The sequence below is a fragment of the Epinephelus fuscoguttatus genome, linkage group LG6 (genome assembly GCF_011397635.1).
Source record: "Epinephelus fuscoguttatus linkage group LG6, E.fuscoguttatus.final_Chr_v1".
Taxonomy (NCBI): Eukaryota; Metazoa; Chordata; class Actinopteri; order Perciformes; family Serranidae; genus Epinephelus; species Epinephelus fuscoguttatus.
This window is the reverse complement of record NC_064757.1, coordinates 38183586-38205001: the sequence shown is the minus strand read 5'-3', so window position 1 is coordinate 38205001 and position 21416 is coordinate 38183586. Positions and strand designations below refer to the sequence as shown.

The 21416-nt window shown below is 41.9% G+C and overlaps 2 protein-coding genes across 3 annotated transcripts in view; one reads left to right on the top strand and one right to left on the bottom strand.

Moving 5' to 3' along the window:
• znrf3 (zinc and ring finger 3) overlaps positions 1-21416 on the bottom strand; it is a 246047-nt gene that overhangs the window by 74142 nt on the left and 150489 nt on the right. The gene's annotated exons all lie outside the window — the stretch shown is intronic.
• The window catches only part of kremen1 (kringle containing transmembrane protein 1), a 95284-nt gene that overhangs the window by 37115 nt on the left and 36753 nt on the right, over positions 1-21416 (top strand). For both annotated transcript variants that reach the window (XM_049578586.1, XM_049578585.1), the window contains exon 3: positions 9822-9913. In XM_049578586.1, coding sequence (XP_049434543.1) covers positions 9822-9913 — 92 coding nt within the window. The remainder of the gene's footprint in view (positions 1-9821; positions 9914-21416) is intronic.

The window sequence follows — 21416 nt, the reverse complement described above, 5'->3', positions numbered from 1 at the left end:
CCTGTGCTGCATTCATGAACCTGCACAAACCTCTGAACTCAGAGAGAGTTTGCAGAGTGAATACCCCCTCCCCCCCAAAACCCACACACACATACACATAGAATCCAATTCTGTGGGAAACGCCGCACCACAAAGCAGGATGTGTAATGTTTGATTTTTTTGATCACAGAAAGTTGGCTCATGAGAAGGCCTGGATGTTGTTGCTCAATTTGGATTGCAAATCTCTTTTTTTCACATGAAGTGCATCTTGCAATTCAAATTCTGTTTGTTGAACCTCAGAGTTCTTTCTCGTCTTCCTACTCATGCTGTATCCGTCTTTCATCTGAGGCTTACATTTTTTGTGTCTGAATAGAGCTCCACAATAGGTGGTAATTCTGAGACAGAAAGGGGAAGCAGCAGAATAAAAGGAGGGCTTAAAAAAAAAGGAGAGCCAGGGCAGTTTTTTGGCATGTCTGACCCTGAGGCCAATTGTGGTTTTATGAGATGAGAGCTGAGGCCAAGGCACAGGTGGATAATGTGACGCTGCATGTCTTAGCTTTTACACATGGCTCTGAGCATGTATCAGATGTTGCGGGGCAGAGGACTACAAGCTCACTTCTTGTCCCATCAATGGTGTTTTCCCGGTGGTGATTTAGTCAAGAGGGCATCACAGTGGGGCTGGAGAAAGAGCCCTAACAGCCCCCACATTTCATCTTTATAGCCTGCTATAAAAAACCCCAGTGAAAACGGGAAGAAACTGGGCAGAGGGGAAATGTCACATTGTTCCCCTGCAAAAAAGAAGGAGCACAAAGCCTCAGGAAAAGGACAACGGCTCTCGTGTCTAAGCTGAGACTTAGCAAGACTCATTTCAACAGTGAATATCGCATTACTGATCATCGACTTGGTTCGATTCAGAATTCATTTCATGGTATATAATGATCCACTCTTAAATCTGGTATTGAGTTATAGGACGTTGCTCAACAGTCATTCTGCAGTTTTACACTTAAACAAGATGCTTTTTTTATTCCTTAAGTACTTGTTTGACCTTTTCTGAATACTTCACGACATTCATAAGAAGAACATCTCACAAGTCGAAGTCCTGATTTATATTTCATTTATTGTTCCTTCCAATCTACTGTTCCTAAAGGCTGATACTGGACTCTCCCCCCTGGTGCATTAGTATGAGGGCGTGAAGTGCATGACGGTTCAGTGGGTGGTTGAATAGCTTTGCCAGCCATTTCGTGGCTATTTATATGCAGGTGTGTGTGTGTGTGTGTGTACTGTACAATTTATGAGTGTCCACTATGGCTTCTAATGCTTTTCCCCTACATAGATGAGATAATGGAAATGCCAGAGTGAATAGTGTTCCCCAAGTTGATTGTAATTGAATCTCCATGATGTCAGGTGCAAATCTGAGGTCAGGCAAACTGCAGCCAAGTCGTCCACCATTTGTACAACTGTATTACAATCCCAGTGCGCTGCTTTGTTAAATTGAAGAAGTTAATAGAAGTGTCCCGCGAGAAGATGTACTATGTGGCGCCACATCATCCGCCATCAACATTATGGTTGGGACTAACTTCATGCAAGACGATGTACCCATTATATGTTTGTACATTTGTCTTTGAAAGGTCGTTTCACCCAAATTATGAAGGAACGTATTTTTGAACTTGGATTTTAGTCATGTTAATAATGTAGGTTTTATTTGTTTACGTTTGAGGTTTTACTTTCTGTTGCAGTTGTCATGTTATGGAACATGGAAGATAAGAGTCTCCATAATAGTGTAACGATTAAATAGATATATACGAGGGCTGCCCCGAGAGCTGAAGATGTGTATCATCAGTCAGAGACCCCTCAGTCCACATTCTACAAGTCAAGCAGTCGTGGGTTTTTGTCAGTCAGTGTGCAGTGTACTTCTGGGATGTTTCAGTCCCTAGACTTAGCTCCTCAGTACAGGCAGGTGCAGACATTCAGACGGAGGCAGCTGCCCAGAGGAAGAGAGACTTCTCCTGATGAGGCTCTGACACAACATACTCTTCTGCCTTCTGCTTCGAAGTGCTAAATCTACAGCTCACAGCAACTCAGTATAATATAGTCTCTGGCTTTTCTTTGATATCTAGTGTCGGGAAACAGTGTTGTTGCACATTTCCGATCCGTCGTTAGCGTAGTTAGCACCTATTTGCTAAACGCTGCTGTCAGCCTGAATGTCCCACTGAGCCCTGCTCAAACTTTCAAATTTTATATGGGAAAAAAATGAACTAACAGTCAAATCTGATTCAACTGAATTAATTCTGAGTCGGGTACAGCCCTAATATATACTAGTAAATAAGAACGCACAATAATACTGGCACATCATTGGTATCGACAGTTAAAGAGGCAACAGATAGAATTTGTTTGTTTTTTTTTAGCTTGGCGCCACCTAGCGTCAGTGGTGTTGCGTCGCACTGTCGCAACGACCAAATTGACCGTGGGGATCAGAGATAATCAATAAAATGTAGGCTGTAAAGCCTAGCGATGCTGGCCAGCTAGGAATTAACTAGCAGCCAGTACAGTACAGTCTTCTCTCGTCTAGCTCTAACATTTAGCGGTGTTACTGATCCATTAGAAAGAAAGCTAGCTAGACATCGGTTTTGAAGCCTCTTTGGTAACGGAGCTCCCTCCATCTCTTGAAAGCCTGACTGAGGTTTACTCTTGTTCTTCCTCTTCTTTTATCACTCTCCTTTTTGCTCTTCTTTGCCTCCTCAGACAGAGGAGCTCGTTTTCTTTTGATAGGTCGTTTTTAACTTGTCTCCAAATTTTTTCCGTCTGCCATTGTTCTTGTGACTCAACTATCTCATGCCCAACTCCTCATAAGGACCAGCTCCAGTCCCTGACTGGCTGACCGACCAATTTTGCAATACTTGATGCGTTTCCTGCCATAAAGCTGATTTTTTTTCGCGAAATTTCGGCACTGGTGGCAGAAGCTTATTGCACAGCCACTAAGTAACCTATGTAAACGCTGATAGTCTGATTTTACTGTGGCCACTACCCTGTGCAACCCACATTATTTTCAGAATGATATATTTAGGAAAAGATGCTATCTGTTGCCTCTTTAAGGCTTTAAAATTAAAATCATCATTGGCCCAAAACATTTCTGTCGATAAGATGACGCATCAAATATGGGACTTTGATTAGTTCAAATAGGTCAAATGTTTTCTGGGTGCGGCCATTGTCAGGATGGTCTCAGGGAACGCATCATCCGAGTGTGTTAAAGTAGGATAAACTTTATAGTTCTGTTGGAAAATGTTACATTCAAATAAATAGCTTGTTTTACAGGTAATCTAAGATGAGATAGTTTAGGCATAGTACTAGGCATAATCATAATATGTTCATCCTACAACAGGAGAGAGTTAGAAAACATCGGCATATTGGCAAAAATACCCATGAGCCTCAGCTGCTGTTGAATTTGTTGCTTGTCGTTGATTTTGTGAACAGAACAAGGCCCCATAGTAAATCCAAAATTGGTGCACAATCCAGAGTCATTTTTCTAAACAGTCCAATCTTTAGGTTTCATCCACCAATACTCTCTTACTTGCCTTTATGAAAATGCAGAGAGCAAACACGCATGAAGGGAGATATCGTATTGAAAGTGATGTCCTTCCGTCTAACCGCTGCGACCATCCAACGCCTGTTTGTTATCATCTCTACCTGCTGACCAAAGCTTCTTTTCCAAGCAGGAAACCTTAAAAATTTTACATTGTAGTCAACTTTCTTTCGTGTGACTTATTATAGCCGTCTTTCACACAACATGAATGTCCCATTTCACCAAAGGTAATGCTCTCTGTTGAGTTGTTTACAACCTCCAAAATGGCAATTCGACCCACAATACACTGCGGCTATAGTGAGCATTACGTCACCTGACAACGACAGATAGTAGGACACATCACCATGCTCTAGGGTTTGTGTTTGGATGTTTGTTTGTTTTTTGCTGAAATCCACCTTGGGAGCCGTAGTCAACTTCTAACTTGAGTGTAAACCTCAGCTTTCATTCACTGTTAGCTGCACACGTCACCTACTTGAGTCGATATTTCTTGCTGAAATGCATCTTGGGAGTTGTAGTTAACATCTACCTCTGAGTTTTTATGTACACAGTCTTGTACCTTCGACTCTGTTTCAAAGACATAGACCTGATATGTTCAGATGGAGATCTCTAGGAGAGATTTATGCCAGTCCAAGCAGTAGAAATGCTCAGTCCATGAGTCATACCATGTTGTCTTTTTACTTTCTGAACCAGGTGTGCCCAAAAATAGCTCCTCCCATTTCATTTGTGGTGCTGAAAAAAAGTCAGTATTATCTTCTCTTCCCATAAACATTGTCCTGGTTACTGTTGATTATCCTCAGGCCTCAACAGTTTTCACCAGGCTTACTTTCTGCTGAAGAAATAGTTTCAAAGAGAACTTAATAACAAAATTGGGATAATTTATCAATGCTGTGAGCACTCCAGATGAAATTTAATTAATCTCCATTGTATTGTGGTGGAGACAGGAATCTCATAAGCAAATATCTGAAATCCTGAGTGAATGAAACCATAGTTATCTACATGGCTACATACCAACAGAGGTAGGTGGGAAAAAGTCTCTTGTAATTTAGGTGTTTGGATTCTTTAAAGTCGTTAGTCAAGAAACGTAGTGGTGTGTAGACGAGCCACGCATGACACTGTAACATGACAACCTCCTATTTAGCTCAAGCGGACCGTAAGAGAACAAGAGCAGACAGTAGACTCTACATATCAGCCCTCGTCCTCAATACATGCATTCATGCAGCGCAGCAGCAGGCAGCAGTTTGCATGCTAAATCATCCAAGTCAATTAAAGAGTCTTCTCTCAGGCAGTAAATTGCCAGACTCTGATCTGCTGTTGACCTCAAATCCCAATCCAGACAAGCCTTTCACCACCACTTTCCAATCAACATTTCTCCTCTTCCCATTTCGGCTAAATTAGCTTTCATCCTTTTTGTTTTTTTTACGCGTCTACTAGTTTAACTAAACAAAAGTGCCGCTAGACTCTCCCTCTGTGTTTGACTTGTGAAAAAAAAACAGCTAGGAGCATGTTATTTCCAGCATTTGCACACATAGTTCCATGCAAATGATTTTGAGGTTTTTAGATGTATTTTAACAGTGCCAGGCTTTTTAAAGGTGATCATAAATTTTCTGATTAAGGTACGTGGAAAATGGTTATTAAAGGAAACCTTTTGAACAGCGGCCAGCCAAGAACAGCTGTTTTTCTCTGTGCTCAGATGCAAGCCACTCTCGCCTCCAAGTGCAGGACTGTAGAGCCTCTGAGGCAAAAATGCAATGTGGCTATAATTGGCTCTGTACCGGAGTGTGCGGCTTACTCCGAGCAAAATGAGTCAATCAGCGTAATTGTGCCAATTAAGTGTCCAAACATCTTCTGTGATCTACCTCTGGGTATGGGAGTGTTTCAACAAGCTGCTCTACTCAGAGCCAAGCGGGCCATCTCTGACGCACATGGATGTGAATGCAACCCCCCTTAAAAACACACACACACACACACACACACACACACACACACACACACACTGACAGCAACTTTTATCAGAGCGTCACCACAAGGACCGAAGTCTTTCTCTGTGCTGCCGGGTTAAATGAATGGATTTCCGTCCATTGGGGTCCGCTCTTATCTGACACTGTCTGCTTTCCACCATCCCTCCCCTCACACACACACACACACACACACACACACACACACACACACACACACACACACTGGCACCTCGGGGCAGGATTTATTATGTTTCTCTGTCATGTGGGCTAGTCTGCTCACCTTAGCCCTGTGGATGATGTTCCCATGCTTCTGCTGAAAGGGTGTGTGCAGGTGGGTGTGTGTGAAAGAGAGGGATGAAACACTATTCCGAAACCAGGGACTGGTTGCACAAAACACCTCAAGTTTTCTCCTTAAGTATGACACTTAAGGATTAATGTCTCCATAGGGATTTACAAAAGGGTAAAGCACAGAATCCCTTAAAAGATTGCCTCACGAAAGGAAAAACAAGGCGTTGACTGCAGTGAAAGAGATTTTACAACAGTAAAATTCTGCTGTTTCCATGGAGATTGTTTGTTTGCTTGTGATACCTGTTGTCATCTCACAAATTCCTTGAGATCCATAAAGGGAAATTTCGGTTTATTTCAACCCATCTCCTATTGGGAAACTTTGTTTCAAGTGACTAGTGACATAAAAATAATAGTTAGCATGTTAGCTGTTAGCCTAGATACAGCCAGGGCGCACAGTAGCATAAGGTAAGACAACACGTTTACATGTCGTTTTCTATATGTTCTCTGACATTTATCCTAACGATATGAGGCGGTATTTGTGGAAAAAAAGCTTGTTTAGTGGACTAACTTTGCACTTGAATTATGCCCATTCACTTACGTTTTAACAGGTCTGACGCTACTATGCGCCCCGGCTGTATCTAGGCTAACGGCTAACATGCTAACTATTATTTTTATGTCACTAGTCACTTGAAACAAATTTAGGATGATAGGAGACAGGTTGAAATAAACCGAAATTTCCCTTTAAATGAGGGCAAAGAGGAAACAACAAATGTGGAAGGAAACTGAAATGAAAATTGATTTGAGTTGAATCTAGTGTTAAATCACAAGCGTATCCCTTGGGTTCTCCCGGTCGCTGAGCACTCATTCATGCATTCATTGTCTTTATTTATCGCCATAACCTTGGCCATGTTGCGGTTAGGATGAAGTCATAAATACAGCTTTTCCCCCTGTAGTTTGCTCGCTAAGGCCTTCTTTGCAATAGTTTTTAAGTACACAGTAAAGGCTCACTTAAGCTCCCTATATGCAGGAAAATAGATGGCAGCGCTGTAGACGCGGTGGTTGAACACAGAGTAGGGATAGAAGCCTCCATCTGCATCTGTGTACATATCCAACGTTTAGCATACATGAGCCGAGATAAGGTGAAAACCTGAAATACGTACTTGAAGATTTAGAGGAAACCTTAAGGAGAAGACTAATGGGTGTTTAGTGCAACTGATTTTCTTGTGAGGCAACCTTAACTCTTAACCAGACTTTCAGGTGTTTTATGCAACTGGCACCATGTGTTGAGAGAGCTTAGAGGGACACACCACGTCATTTACTGATCAAAGATGCCGGTGGGTCAGATGTGGGATGGGTGGTCTGCTGAGGATGTGAATGCTGATGGTTGTAATTCATGTCTGCCTCCTTAGGGGGTGATTAAGAAAGTGCAGTAAATTACATAAGTGGCTATAGATGAGCTCTTAGGAGTCTTATTTCAAATAGGGCCATTACACGTTGACAGGCATGAAAAAGAGAAGGGGAGAGAGAAATAGAGAAAGGGTATATAATCCAATGTTTTGATGGTTGGACCCAGAATTTGCTCTTTTCATTTCAGCAGTAGCCTCAGGCTAAACAAACAGGTGTTTGCCTCCAATCTGGGTGGAGCAACAAACAGATCTGGGCCTGCGATACGGTGTCGAAATTTACTGGAAAACAAGGCTTCCACAGGATTCCTGTGAACATGGGAAAAGTTCAGGTTGAGTTCTGGGTTGTTTTATACAAGAATAGTAAGAAGAATGAAGAATGAGCAAAACTGCTTTCAGGTTGATGAAAGGCTGCAAGAAAGAGAGCGATAACTGTTTGCCAGATATCAGTAGTGAAATTCTTTTAGGCACTTAAACTTGAGTTCAACCCAAAAAAGTCTTTACAACGACATCTTTGTCAGTGCCTCATTCTGAGTGTGAAAAGAGAGGAGGAAACTCAGGATAGTGTTTTTGATAGGGGAAGAAAAGAAATGGAAACGCCCTTCACAACTTTGCTCACAATAGGCGAAACGGGATAGTGCAGCACCTCAGGGCTTTTTCAAGATGCTACAATGAGGTGTGTCAAAAGAGAAGGGAAAAGGTCTCTGGCAATTATAGTCAGGCCTGAAAAAAAATAGCAATGTCATCTTAGAGGGTTTTTTTAGTAGACAGGCTGTGTATTTTTACAGTTCAAACTAATCCTGAAATAGAGCTTAAAGCGCTGAAACAGCACCAAGAAGATCTCCCTCTGCATACTACCTGCTTTGATATCATTTATCATCAGCAATTTAGAAGTTGCCATAAGGGTCATGATGTACAAAGTTGCACGATCACCCTGGAGATACGGAGCCTGCACAAAGCTTTTAGGCATTTCCATCTTCAATCCCACTTCATCATTGCTTTTGTCAGTGAGACTGAAAAGCAAAAGCACCGAGGGGCCTGTCAGCCTTATTATGATGGGTTAAAAGTGCCTTGATGAGGTTCAAAAGAGGCCTCAGACAAAAGCATTGCCCCATCATCCCCTTTTTTTTTCAGGTCTGTGTCTGGCCCCGGAACAAAGAGCCCCCCGCCCCGACCTCCAACCATCTCCACCCATCAAAGACCCGTTGGTCTGGCCCTTGACTGACATGCATGGTCAAGCCTCCAGAGCGCAGAGGAAGAGGCTAAACCATAAAGCGCCGAGGGGTGCTACTCAGGATGATTGACACAGCTAAGATAATCCCCCTTGGAAACATTATTGAGTATTCAGCCATCTGCAGCGCGGTTTTCAGTTGATAGCTGGGCTTTGTTTAGTTGTTTGCCCACATATCCCTGACATCACCCTGTCTTCCTTTCCTGTCCTCCCTTTTCCTTCTCTTTCTTTTCAGCTCTTATGTCTCCAACACATCTTTGCTTCCACACTGAGACAGACTAATCTAAAAAAATGATTTGCATCTACACTAGTTTTTTTTTCATGTCATTTTTGTAAAGAGTTCTATCCACTGTGAAACATCAAATCAATTAAAAATGGCTAAATCTTGCCCTTTATACCTAACAACCAACCAACAAAACAGACACAAACCTGTTACTCTGTTGAGTCTTTGCAGGTAAACCTTTGTCCCCTTGAACACAGCTGATTTCATTAGTTTGATTTTCCAGTTTACTTTGTTTTCCACCACCGTTTCTGTTGTCAGACAACTAAACGAGCAAAGAAGAGAGACATCTTCACCTTTGAGAAATCAGTGTATCTTGTGGCCTGAGGCATTATGTTTTCAGGTCATCCGTCCGTTTGTCCCATTCTCATGAATTTGATATCTCAGGAACGCCTTGAGGGAATGTCTTCAAATTAGGTCCACTCAGACTCAAGAATGATGAACAGATTAGATTTAGGTGGTCAGAAGAAAAGGTCACGGTGACTTCGTGTCCGTCTATTCTCGCGAACGCGATATCTCAGGAACGCCTTGAGGAAATGTCATTATATCTCGGACAAAGGTCCACTTGGACTCAAGGATGGACTGATCAGAAGTTGGTGGCTAAATGTCAAGGTCACTGTGACCTCACAAAACATGTTTTTGGCCATAATGCAAGAATTAATCAGCTAATCATGCTAAAATTTCAAACAAATGTCTAATAAGATAAAATGATGAAGTGATGACATTTTATATCCAAAAGGTCAAAGGTCACCCTCACTGTGGCCATTATTCAATGTCATATCTCAGGAACTTGAAACTGTGTTGATTGTATGGTCTGTGCTGCCAGGTTGAAGGTGTGTGTGACGCATCCATGTTTTAGCATTCCTAGCTTTTTTGCAGCACATCCATATTTGAAGCATTGTCTACTGTCATGGCTACATTTAAGCCTGGATAGACATGGATGTAAACTGCAACTTGATTGGTTGGGGGAGGCATTCAACCACGTGGTGTGAAAACTCTGCCTACTTTTAACCAGAAGCCAAAATGGCAAGAAAAAGATGCATCGTCAGATTTAACCAGCATAGTTTGGAGTGGTCTAACGTTTACCCCTCTGTGTCTGTAGGAATCCTGATGGGGACGTTCAGCCGTGGTGCTACATTGCAGACCATGAAGACGGCATCTACTGGAGATACTGCGACATCCCTACATGCCAGAGTAAGAGCTTTTTGCCACTCCTCTATCTGTCTTTCTCTCTGTTCTGCCCTTTCATGCCCTCGAGGCCATATCATGGGCACACGGACCAGTCATTTTCATAGCTATGCTCATCTGCTCGCCTGCTATGAATAGCTTTTATAGACTGTATGGCTTGTACACAGCTATTATCATCTAAAAAATGCCTCTAATTGCCTCCCGTCACCCCTCCTCCTGCCATGCCCGGGCCTGCCCTCACTTTAATGCGAGCTGTCAATCACTGCCTCTGCGTCTGTGTGTGTGCATATATGTGTGTGCGTTCCTCATACGTTTCCCCTTTGGCTTTGTAGCTTGTTTTGACACGTTTTTTAATTTGAGTGATTATGAGCATCTACCTGATTGTGGATACATTTGTGTGTTTTGTGCACATGTGGGCGTGAGTGTCCCTGTACAGTCATTCCTGGATGAGTCGTGTGTGATGTGACTGTTTAAGTTGGGAGATTTCGCACTTCTGTCTTCTCTACCGGTTTGGCACACATTTACAAAGAGCTGCCTGTCTTTAATCCCATTACTTTCATTCCCTCCACCTTTTTAATCACGGCTGTTGAAAACCGACTCAGGTGGATCAGCCTGCACTGATTTGATGCCAGAGATCAGGATTCCTGCAGAGGAGGTTCAGATATAGAGATCTGCTGCGAGCGTGTTTTTTTTTTTTTTTTTTTTTTTAAGTAACTGTCGCACATGCTTTTATTTCTGAGGTAGTTTTCACTTCATGTTATTCCAACAATTTCCATGTGCTCTTTACTTTACAAGGCAGATTAGGTCAAATGTGTTTTTGCATACTTTAAGTAACTGAAAGAAACCGGAGACTGAACGCAATGTCGTATGCTGTAAAGCCCTGTGAGGCAAATTGTGATTTGTGATATTGGGCTTTATAAATAAAATTGATTGATTGATTGAATGTGAGAGATAAAGGAGGCGGCTGAAATTCAGCCCAGCAGAACTCATATATTGTGTTTAACTAGAATAAATATTTCATTTACCTTTTCAAACATGAATTACATTCCTCTTTCTTGTGTAATCAACCTCTACTTTTTTGCTCTTAGGTTAGATATTTGTCTCCGTCCTTATCTTTCTACAATTCTGTTTCTTTTCCAAACCCTTATCTCTCTTTTCTTGGTTGGTTTGCTTTTGTTTTTAATCTCTGCCTGTATGGAGGATGGAAGTGGCCAAAATCATAAATAAAAATAAGATAAGATAAAATAAAATTAAATTAAATTAAATTAGAAATAAATAAATAATTTAAGAATTAAAAATGTTTAAAAAATATATTTAAAATAAATAAAAAATAAATGCAAATGAATAAATATGTCTATAGTAAATAGAAAATAATTGCTAGAATAAATAAATAAATTCCAAAATCATTAAAAAGAAATAACTGAGAACATTTAATAGCAAAGTAAATAAATAGGGTAATTAATAAAAAGTAAGAAAGAAGCAAAGTAAAACAGAAAATAATTTTTTGTCACATTTTATCAATTAATTAATGCTTATATTTATTTTAAATATTATTTTTGGTACATTTAATGGCATATTAATTTATTTCAGTCATATCATTTATTTTTATTTTATTTTATCACCTCTGTCCTGCGTACACCTGACCCTTGCATTCTTTAATATTTTACGTAGAAATGTAGTTATAATTCTCTATTTTTAACGCCTGGCCTCAAAGCCTGAAAGATAAAATGCAGCATCTGTTTGAACTCGTGGTAACCTGGTGGACAGTGGTGCTCAGACAGTGCAGGGGCAGAGCTGACGTTTAGAGATGCTGTGACGTGTCGCTGCAGTAGGTACCACCAGGCCTCCAGACCCTCCCAGCCCCTCCAGCTATCCCACCATTATCCTGACTGAGCAGCATGCTTGACTAAAGCCTGCTGTTTGAATAGCTTGCGTGTTTATTTGTATAGGAGCTCGTGTGTATCCCATTAGACTTGTGACTGACCTATTTCAAACAACTGTCCATTTAGCTCCGTTTTTCTAGGCCGATATCCCGAACCTTTGTGGTTTGGGAGGAAAGAGGAGAGCAGCCCGCACTGCCTCTGTGCGGAGCTGGGCTTGTCCCTTATCTTTGGTGAAATTAGGCCAGCTTTTGTTCCAGATGGGTTTGCCATGTGCTGGTTCAGCCTTGTTTTTGTCTAGGATCCAGTACTGTGCAGCGTGTAACCCATCCTTACGACATGTGGCCCATTTCTAACGGCTGAGAGCTTCGCCCGTATCAAATGCTGTCTTACATGAACGTTCTTCTCTCTGTTTGGGTATTTAAAGTTATCCAGAGCTCTGTAACGTAGGAAAGGGAGATGAGGTTTGCTGTGAGACAGGCATCCAGTGTCGTGAAAACATGCCTGCTCAGTGGAGACGGTTTCTCCCTGCAGGGATACCAGGGAGCTTTCAGACACAAATGCTCTGTCTCATCTATTGTGAAACCACAATCGCCACGTGGTGCCTCACCTTCTGGCGGTGCCTGTTCTCAATCTGCTGCGTTTGAAAGCTTCAGCTGCCAAGTGAGAGAAGGCTGATGCTCTCGCAGTGTCAGTGTTCTCAGTCTGCGGCTGGCAACAAAAGGCTGAAAAACACAGTGGTGTGCCAGGGAAAGGGCAACAGTGGTCTTTGTTTTCATTTAGTCTGGCTCTTGTTTTGTCTGCGCCTTTCGTTTTGTCTACTTTTTTGCTTACGTTTGATGTCGCGTGGTTGGTAGTTGGTGGCCAGCTCGCCGAGGCACCTGGAGCCTGCCAACGGTCGGCCTGTTATCCAGCTGGGTTCCCTGTCATCTAGGGTCATGCCACCCTGGTGAGGGTGACACACCCTGCTGGAGTGTGCACTGCCAGGCGGGTCACATGAGGCCAGAAACACATAGTCTGACAGGGTGGATTATAGTGTAGGTCACGACTTTTGTTGATCCTAGTAATCCCTCATGGCAGCGGTTATCATGTGGTGGAATTATCTAAACATTTCAAAAAGGCGCGCTGTCAAGGCACATCGACTACTGTACAAATTGACATTTCCACAGTGTGTCTGGTTTCGAAGCCTTTCTCATTCCCATGCAGGCCACTAAATGTTCAGCAACGCGTAACCTCATCTCGAGTTTTATCATTTATTAAAGTCTAGTTCCTGTGTTGCAGACTAAACACTAACAGTATTACTATATTTAACTAATTAATTTAAGCTATATCAAAAGGGAAATTGTTTTTCACACTTTTATTAATGGTATAATTCAGTTTTCTCTTCACTGTGGGTCAGATTAATACTGATTTATCTACATCCAGCCTCAGTGTTTAGACCAGACAGGGCTTAATGTTGTCTGACTGAGCAGAGTGTGAGGATTTGGAGCCTTTGGCCAAACCAGTAGGTCTGAAGGGGTAAAACTCCAGCAACACTTGATTGTTAAGTAACCGGTGGACTCTAGTGATGTCTGCATTGTGTAGATATAAAGAGGCCCAGACTGTGGATTTCTTCGGAGGCGATCTCTGTTTATTCCTCTCCTGACTGACAGCAAGTGGCATAAACAAAATCCTCCGTTATACACAGCCATACAAACTCCAGCCCCTACTAAAATTAAGCGACACAAGATTATGTTGGCATAAAATGAATTTATGAACATAGCTTAACAGCACTAAAACACAGAAGGGAGGAGGCAAGGTGGGAGACACTCCTTTATAGGTGGGACGCTCCCAAAGGTGAACATAGGGGTACAAAAACTGGAGCTCTAAGTGTGTCAGGTATAACAACTGGACCAAATTTTGTTATAAGTGTTGAGAGTTATAATACTCAACATTAAAGATGTACATTTGACTTTTCACTCATATTACTGCTGTATAATTGACCCTGTTACAGTTAGACCAATGCGTTTCAGCTTGCAGCCTTCATCGGGGTCACTGTGGGGAAAATCAGTACTCTGCTTCTACAAACCAGTAGGTTTAGCAGATAAAAACTAGAGCTGACAGCTCAATTCATAATTGAGGGACTTTTAGTTGAGCTGAGTTTTTAGTGTTACACAAGTTCAGAAGTCAGACGGTTCCCAGGAGGTCTCGAAATTCAGTTCTGTGGTTACTTGTTTTGAGGCCAAGTCCTCTTAAAGTAGCTCAGTTTGAAGGTACTTGTGAAAAACTAGCCAGTCATATCACTGATTAACACGATGGCAAATGATTTGTTGCTGAGATTGTAAAGAAAATCCAGTTAAAAGATGTTTAAAAACATCTTAAGTTACAAATTCCAAGCATAGCTGTACTGTATGTCTCACTGCTGTGACACCCACAGATGTCAAAATAACTGTCGACTTGACCGATGGCAACGCGCTGGTTTCTTGTTCCTTTTTCAGCGTGTTCCACACTGGAAGGACATTTTGTTTTGGTGTGGCTCCTTTAAGCTGACATGCATTTGCTTCACGATTTGCCCCAGCTGAATCTGATTGACACAGAGTGAAACTGTCAGGGTGAAGTCCTCGAGCGTTTGCCAAGACAAAGACGCTTTGATCTGTGCGGCGGGAGCTCATCTCTCAACAGCGTACTGTATAACCAAGAAAAACTTGTTGTTCCACTGTGTTTTTCTGCAGAAAAGAGACTTGCAGCAGCTGTGAGGCTTCCCCCTAATAACACAATGCCTTTTAGGGAAATGCTAATTTGGAATATATATTTTATGTGGAGGATAATAAAAAGAATTGTTAAGTAAAACCTAGTAATAACAGTGGGTGATAAAGGCATTTTTGTCCTGCGGGAATCAAATTTAGCAACTTTTTTAACATCATTTTTTATGGCTTTAAAGCAGCACTGAGCAAGATCCACGAAAGAACATCTCAGAGGTTTGATAAAATTCTTTTTACCATTTACCTGACAAAATGTTGATATTTCTGGCTTTCAAAACTCACTGTACATTATATCAGTCAATAACTAAATTATTTAGACACAGTAAACACAGGGCCTGTTAAAAGGGTGGAAAAAAATAAACATTTTCCTTGAGTTATACGTTGTCTATTAAAAGAGTGTGGTGCCAGATGTTTACACATTGTTATTGTGGCTGACAATACCTGCTGTGTTGGGTAATGAGTCTCATTATCTGTACACCAGAATTCCTGTGAGCCACTTTGTGATATTTAAAGATGTTCCTCTCTTATAGTGCTGTCAGTGTGTCTGCACCTTCAGTTTTAAAATACTTGATGTATGACTTGAATACCTCAATTCCAGTAGGCCGTTCTTCTATTTGAACAATGTAGGGAACATCTGATTAACCTTGTCTGTCACCGTGGAACAATAGTCTCAATAGCAGAGGCACCACATCCATCTGGCAAGCTAACCAGCCACACCTTGAAGACATTAACACAAAGTAGTTATGTGTTTGGCTCAAGGTTTTATCACCGAGCGCTGAGGAAAATATGCAGTGATGAGATATTGCCTTCATTAGGAGTGATTTATGAAGTTGCTAAATGGCACTTTGAAGTTGTGGGACACCTAAGTAGACTAGATTATCTTGAATGAATACAACCAGATATCTGTGTCCAAGTTGCTCATGTGCAACATTTTTGGATGAAACTGAGCAGTTTGAGGGTCAGGGGGTTACAAGGGTTCACACAAGTCTTTATTTTTTAAATTCACTCCACCTCAATTACTGTGAATGTCCATTTTCTTCACTTAAACACAAGCTGTTAAATTTACAGCTTTATGAAATGCCATGTTGGTGATGGCAATGATCAGTTCTCGCCCCTTTATAGAGCCTGTTCATGGCGAAAATGTTGCACCTTTATTCCACCTTGCTGCTCTGTATAAAACGTACAAACACAGAATGGGAAGGCATGATTGTTCTACAGTTAAACCAGCAACAGAGGTAGTAAAATGGGTGGGCCACCAGACTAGACGCCAAAGCCGTTGTGTTACACGTCACGCCTTGTTTGCTTCATCAATCCGCGGCATGCCATCTTTGGCTCGGTTTAAAAAAACAAAGCCTGCGTAATGGCAGATTGTCCATATGATAGCATTGTGGAATCACTGTCTCCAGGGCTGTTGACTTTGAAAATCCCTTGACTTTTCCTCCACCACCACCGTGAGGTTTACATGTTTGATGTGTGGTGAAATGTCAGTTCTTGGATGGACTGCCATGAAATTTGGTGCAAACATTCATGGTCCCCACAGGTGATCGCCTGACCTTTTCTTTAGCTCCACCAGCAGGTCAAAGCTGACACTTACCCAGTGAGATTTCACAATATCTACAGATGGATTGGCAGAAAAATTTGTGTGGCATTCATGTTGCCCAGAGGATGCTCCCTAATGACAGTGGAAGAACACTGAATTTTTTGCAGCACCACCAACAGGTTGATATTTTTGGATGTAGTGCTTAGAGGTTTGGTACAAACATTCATGTTTCCCTCGAGATGATTAGTTATCTCCATCTGACTTTATGTAGTGCCAACATCTCGGTCAAAATGTGGCTATATCTAATGTTATAACCTGACAAAGGAAACATATTCCCATCAACCTCAGCTATACTTTATCTTAAAGGAAATGGCCACCGTAGAATGAAAATACAGACAGTACTTACTGACCCTCATGCCAACAAGAAGTCCAGTGTCATTTTTTAATCCACAAAACTTGTTTGGGGTATCGGAGGATAACAGCTAGCCAGAATAACAGCTACACTTGAAGTGCATGGAACCCACATTTTGAAAATGTAATAAACGTCCGCTAATGCATTTCAAAAATGCAGCGGCATGCAAAATTGACTTGAAAAGAGCATCATTTCTCTCTGTGGTCAGTTGGCCTGCCCTGCAAGCGTGCTGTGTTTACATGGCAACTCACGCGAGACTAGCTGAAGTCTTTTGGTTGTGGTAGTTCTCAAGTCTCACGTGAGTTGCCATGTAAACACAGCACTCCTGCAGGGCAGGCTAACTGACCACAGTGAGAAATGATGCTATAAAAGTGGAGTAAATTACGTCCTTTCAAGTCAATTTTGCATGCCGCGGCTTCAGGACACTTGGATTACGACGGACGAGCCGTTGTGATGTTTTTGAAATGCATTAGCGGAGTTTTATTACATTTGTGGGTTCCGTGCACTTCAAGACAAGTGTAGCTGTTATTCTGGCTAGCTGTTATCCTCCGATACCCTGAACGAGTTTTGTGGATTAAAAAACTACACTGGACTTCTTGTCGGCATGAGGGTCAGTAAGTACTGTCTGTATTTTCATTCTAAAGTGCCCATTTCCTTTAAATGCTGTTGCTTAAAAATTTAGTTTATAAACCCCAAAAATGACAGTAAAATTGTCTATAACAAGTTTCAGAACCCAAAGGTATGTCCAGAGTGATTAAAATTCTTGGCATTTAGTCTTGATAAATGACTCAGAATTGTTGTCTTTCAACTGAATATTTGGTTTTGTTTGTGCACCGGTCAACACCAGGTGCCACTTCCCACACAAAAGTTGTGATCTATAAAAACAGACATGATGGCAGAAACTTTGACCCATGCTTACAAACATTTTGGAAACTGGAAATTTGATGGGGAGGTGGAGGCCTGATTGTAGAAACTGTCAAATATTTTTTGGTGCATGCCAATGTTGGCTTTTAGTATGGCTCCTACGCACTGTTTTATAAATGAGACCCCAGATCAGTTCCAGGGTCAGGCCTGGTGGAGCTGGAGACAAGAACGGGTCCAAGAGGTGTCAGGACCAGACAGAACAGCAATACCAGTCAAGTCAAAACCAAAACGGCTGTAGGCATTACCCTCTTAAAGGTGATGTCTCTGCACCAGCGAGGTGCATCCAACCAATGGATACACTTATTGTCAAATACACATAGGTGTTATTCCTTAAATTGCAGTGCTGTGGTTAGGGATGGGTGTTAAATCAGATATCATTTTTCAGTTATGATTTCAGCTTCCAAAGATTATGTAAACTAGATAATTTAGATAAAACCATTATTTTGCCACGTTTCATTTTGCAATGATCCTCTCATTTTGTCTTGTGTTATTTATCCGGCACACCCCTTTCCTTTACAGCGGTGTTCTCAAAAGCCCAAACTTGCCCCTTAAGAGCTCAATCTCACGCCAGCGCTTCCTGTTTACATTTTAGTTCAAAAGCCCTCTGGCATTTCTGTGGACAGAATCTCTTCATTTGTTAACACAAGGCTTTTATTGGAAAATATTTGCAGGACCATGTTGTGGGAAATGCAGAGACTTGCACAGCTCTAAAAGGCAAACTCAGTATACAAATACAGGGTTGGCAGAGGGACGCATCAGCAACACTGTCTGTATGAGCACTACAGGTGTGCGGACTGCAGCAGCTCAGCAAGGTAGCCGTCATGCACAAGCAGAGGTAGGCCCTGTGGTGTCCAACCTTTGGTCAGTGAGAAATCCTGTTGAATAATCGTGATCTAAATATTAACAAAAATAATCATGATCATGATTTTTGGCATAATAGAGCAGCCGTAGATCACGTTGAGGGAAAAAAAAGCATCTTTGAAGACTTTATTATAGGCAGGAAAAGTCAAACGGCTGAATGAGGGCCTGACACAAGAACAAGTGCGAGTCAAAATAAGCAAGAGGCCGAGACGAGCCGAACATGTCGGACATGTGGTCTGGAAACCGAGCCCAGACTGAAGCACCACAGCCCTGCCTCGTGGCTGTTGTGGTTGCCTGAACCAGGGATGCTTTCAGGTTCTGTTATTACAGTATTTATCTCGCTCTCTGTCATTGTTTTCAGAGGCGGAATATTTTCCCTAGGTGGTCTTGTACCAGCTTTCACCACAACCAAGCCTCCCAACCAGCATACTGAGGCAACTGAGGCAGGTTCAGGCATCACTGAGCGGAGAAGGGTGTGTGTGTGTGTGTGTGTGTGTGTGTGTGTGTGTGTGTGTTTCTGGGTATGTATGTTTGTTCTGGTACATTTGACGGGGTAAAAAACGGTCAGAGATTGAGGTCTTCAAAGTGAGGACTTTTTTGTGAAGTGAGCTCATTTTGGCCATTCCATTGTTTGACTGATGCAGGTTAAAATTATGAGGATTAAGGGTTAGGTAAGGTCGTGTTGCAAGTCTGAGCTATAGGAGATCGTGCTATTGTCTTTATTTTTTCCCCACACATTTTAAAATGGTTGAAAAATAAGTTCTGCTTTCTTAAAACTCAAAGACAGATTTATAATAGATGATTCACTAGGACCAAAAAAGATTATCATGTGCCTCCCCGTAAAAGAGCTGCATTCATAAAAGCTAATGAATGTAGTTAATAGAAAATATGTGTGTGCACCCGAATGCAACCAGTATCCAAAATGAGCCTTTTGGTCTCACTGCCCCGGGCTTGTAAATTAAAGAATTACCTGGCGAGATTATTTCCGACCAACCAAATTAATTATTATGCATTTTTCATAGAAATATGCCAACCTCCCTCTTTTTAGAGCTATTTTATGTATAGAATTACCACAGGTGCTGTGTGAGTAGATTTAGAGGTTTAATTTAAAACCTGCGCACTCACGCAATGGAAGTTTTTGACTTAACGTTACGTACCATTAGACTTGTTAACCATTCACACACTGGAGACACAGGAGAGATGTTTAGGCACTACAGATTTAGAGCAGCGATTCAGGAGCCTGTGATTCATTTGAAATAAAAAATAAAGATCATTCACATTTTAGCAGGATTTGGTGCGTGACAGGTGCTAATTTTGGATGATTTGTGGCGCAGATGTCTGTCAGTTTGACGTGTCCCCTTTCACCTGCATTAGGCCTGTCCTAGTTTGGGAGCTTTGAACCAGCTCATTGTTATCTTCCTCTGACCTCTGACCTTGTCACAGCTCCACCCACTCCTCCCCTCGGGGGAAATACCTGCCTGCAGTGATGTGAGGAAACTCTCAGACAGAAACTAGAGAGTAGAGACTTTTGCAAAAACAAGCCGCAGGACATCAGGTAGATTTAATCTCTCAGCCGCTCTCCCTCTGGCTCCTTCCTCCTCTCAGCATGGCTTGGGTTAAATCAGCCTGGGCCATTAGGGAATTAAAGGTATTGATTACGAGGCGAGCCGGTTGTGTAGAATGTTTGCTAATGAGTACAAGTAGATGGCCATTGTTTAGTGCTTGTCTTGGGAAAGAGGAGGAGATGAATAGCGGGTCAACCAATTAAGCTCTCAGGAAGGAGGGCTCACGGCCAAATGTAGACCCGCCTGGCTCTGCACAGGTGCAATAAATGTAATGTTATTTTTGGATATTGTTCAGCTAGTGTAAGTTTTGTTTTCAGCCTAATGTGAGCGAAGTGTTCTTGCATAATTAATGTGACTTTTAATTGTGAAAGGTGAGACAGCGATAACACAACTCTACAGCAATGCTACCAGCTGTGAGGCTGTACTGAGCTGTGATTTGAGCTAAATGCTAACACCAGCATGTTAGCATGCTCACAGTGACAATGCTAACATGCTCATGTTCAGCTGTAACAATGTTAAAAATATTCACAATCTGAGTTTAGCATGCTAATATTTGCTAATAATGACTAAACACAAGTACAGCTGAGCTAGATGAAAAGTCTGGGATATACTGTTTTTCAGCTCATCCTGAGTGGGGGGGTTAGATGTGTGTACCAAATTTCACGACAATCCATTCAAAAGTCACCAGAATCATTAGACTTCATCCTCTTGATCATAGCACTTGAAAAGTTATCTTGCAAACTGTCTGCAGAGTGCCTAAGAAAGGCACATCGGATGTTAATGGTTTAAAGTAGAGAGTCATTTTCGGTGTCTTCCTGACGAGTGCCGCGTGCAGGCCCAAATTTCCACGAAAGACACAAGAAATGTTAATGTCTGTGGCACGGTGGTGCAGTGGTTAGCATTGTCACCTTCAGCAGGAGGGTTCCTGGTTCAAACCCCGGGGTGGGGGAGCCCTTTTGTGTGGAGTTTGCATGTTCTCCCCGTGTCAGCGTGGGTACTCCGGCTTCCTCCCACAGTCCAAAGACATGCAGGTTAATTGGTGACTCTAAATTGTCCGTAGGTGTGAATGTGAGTGTGAATGGTTGTCTGTCTCTATGTGTCAGCCCTGTGATAGTCTGGCGACCTGTACAGGGTGTACCCCACCTCTCGCCCAGTGTCAGCTGGGATAGGCTCCAGCGTGGTTATGGAAAATAAATGAATGAGCTACCATTTGTTTTTGCCTTGTGTTACCTTCAAGGTCCAGTGTGTAACATTTAGGGGCATCTATTGGCAGAATAGATAATATTCATAACTATGTTTTCATTAGTTTATTATCATTTCAAAATGAGAGGTGTTGTGTTTATCTACACACGGAGTGGGTCCTCTTCCATGGAGTCCACCCTGTTGTTTCTACAGTAATCCAGAACGGACAAACCAAACACTGTTTCTAGATAGGACCATTCGTGTTTTTATGTTTTCATGCTGCCATCATAGTTTTCACGTGCTTAGCACATAGGAGGAGTTCCAGTTTTGCAACTTCATTGCTAGATTCCATTAAATTCTACTCACTTGACATTTAAACCAAAATGTCAACTGTTTACCCAAGA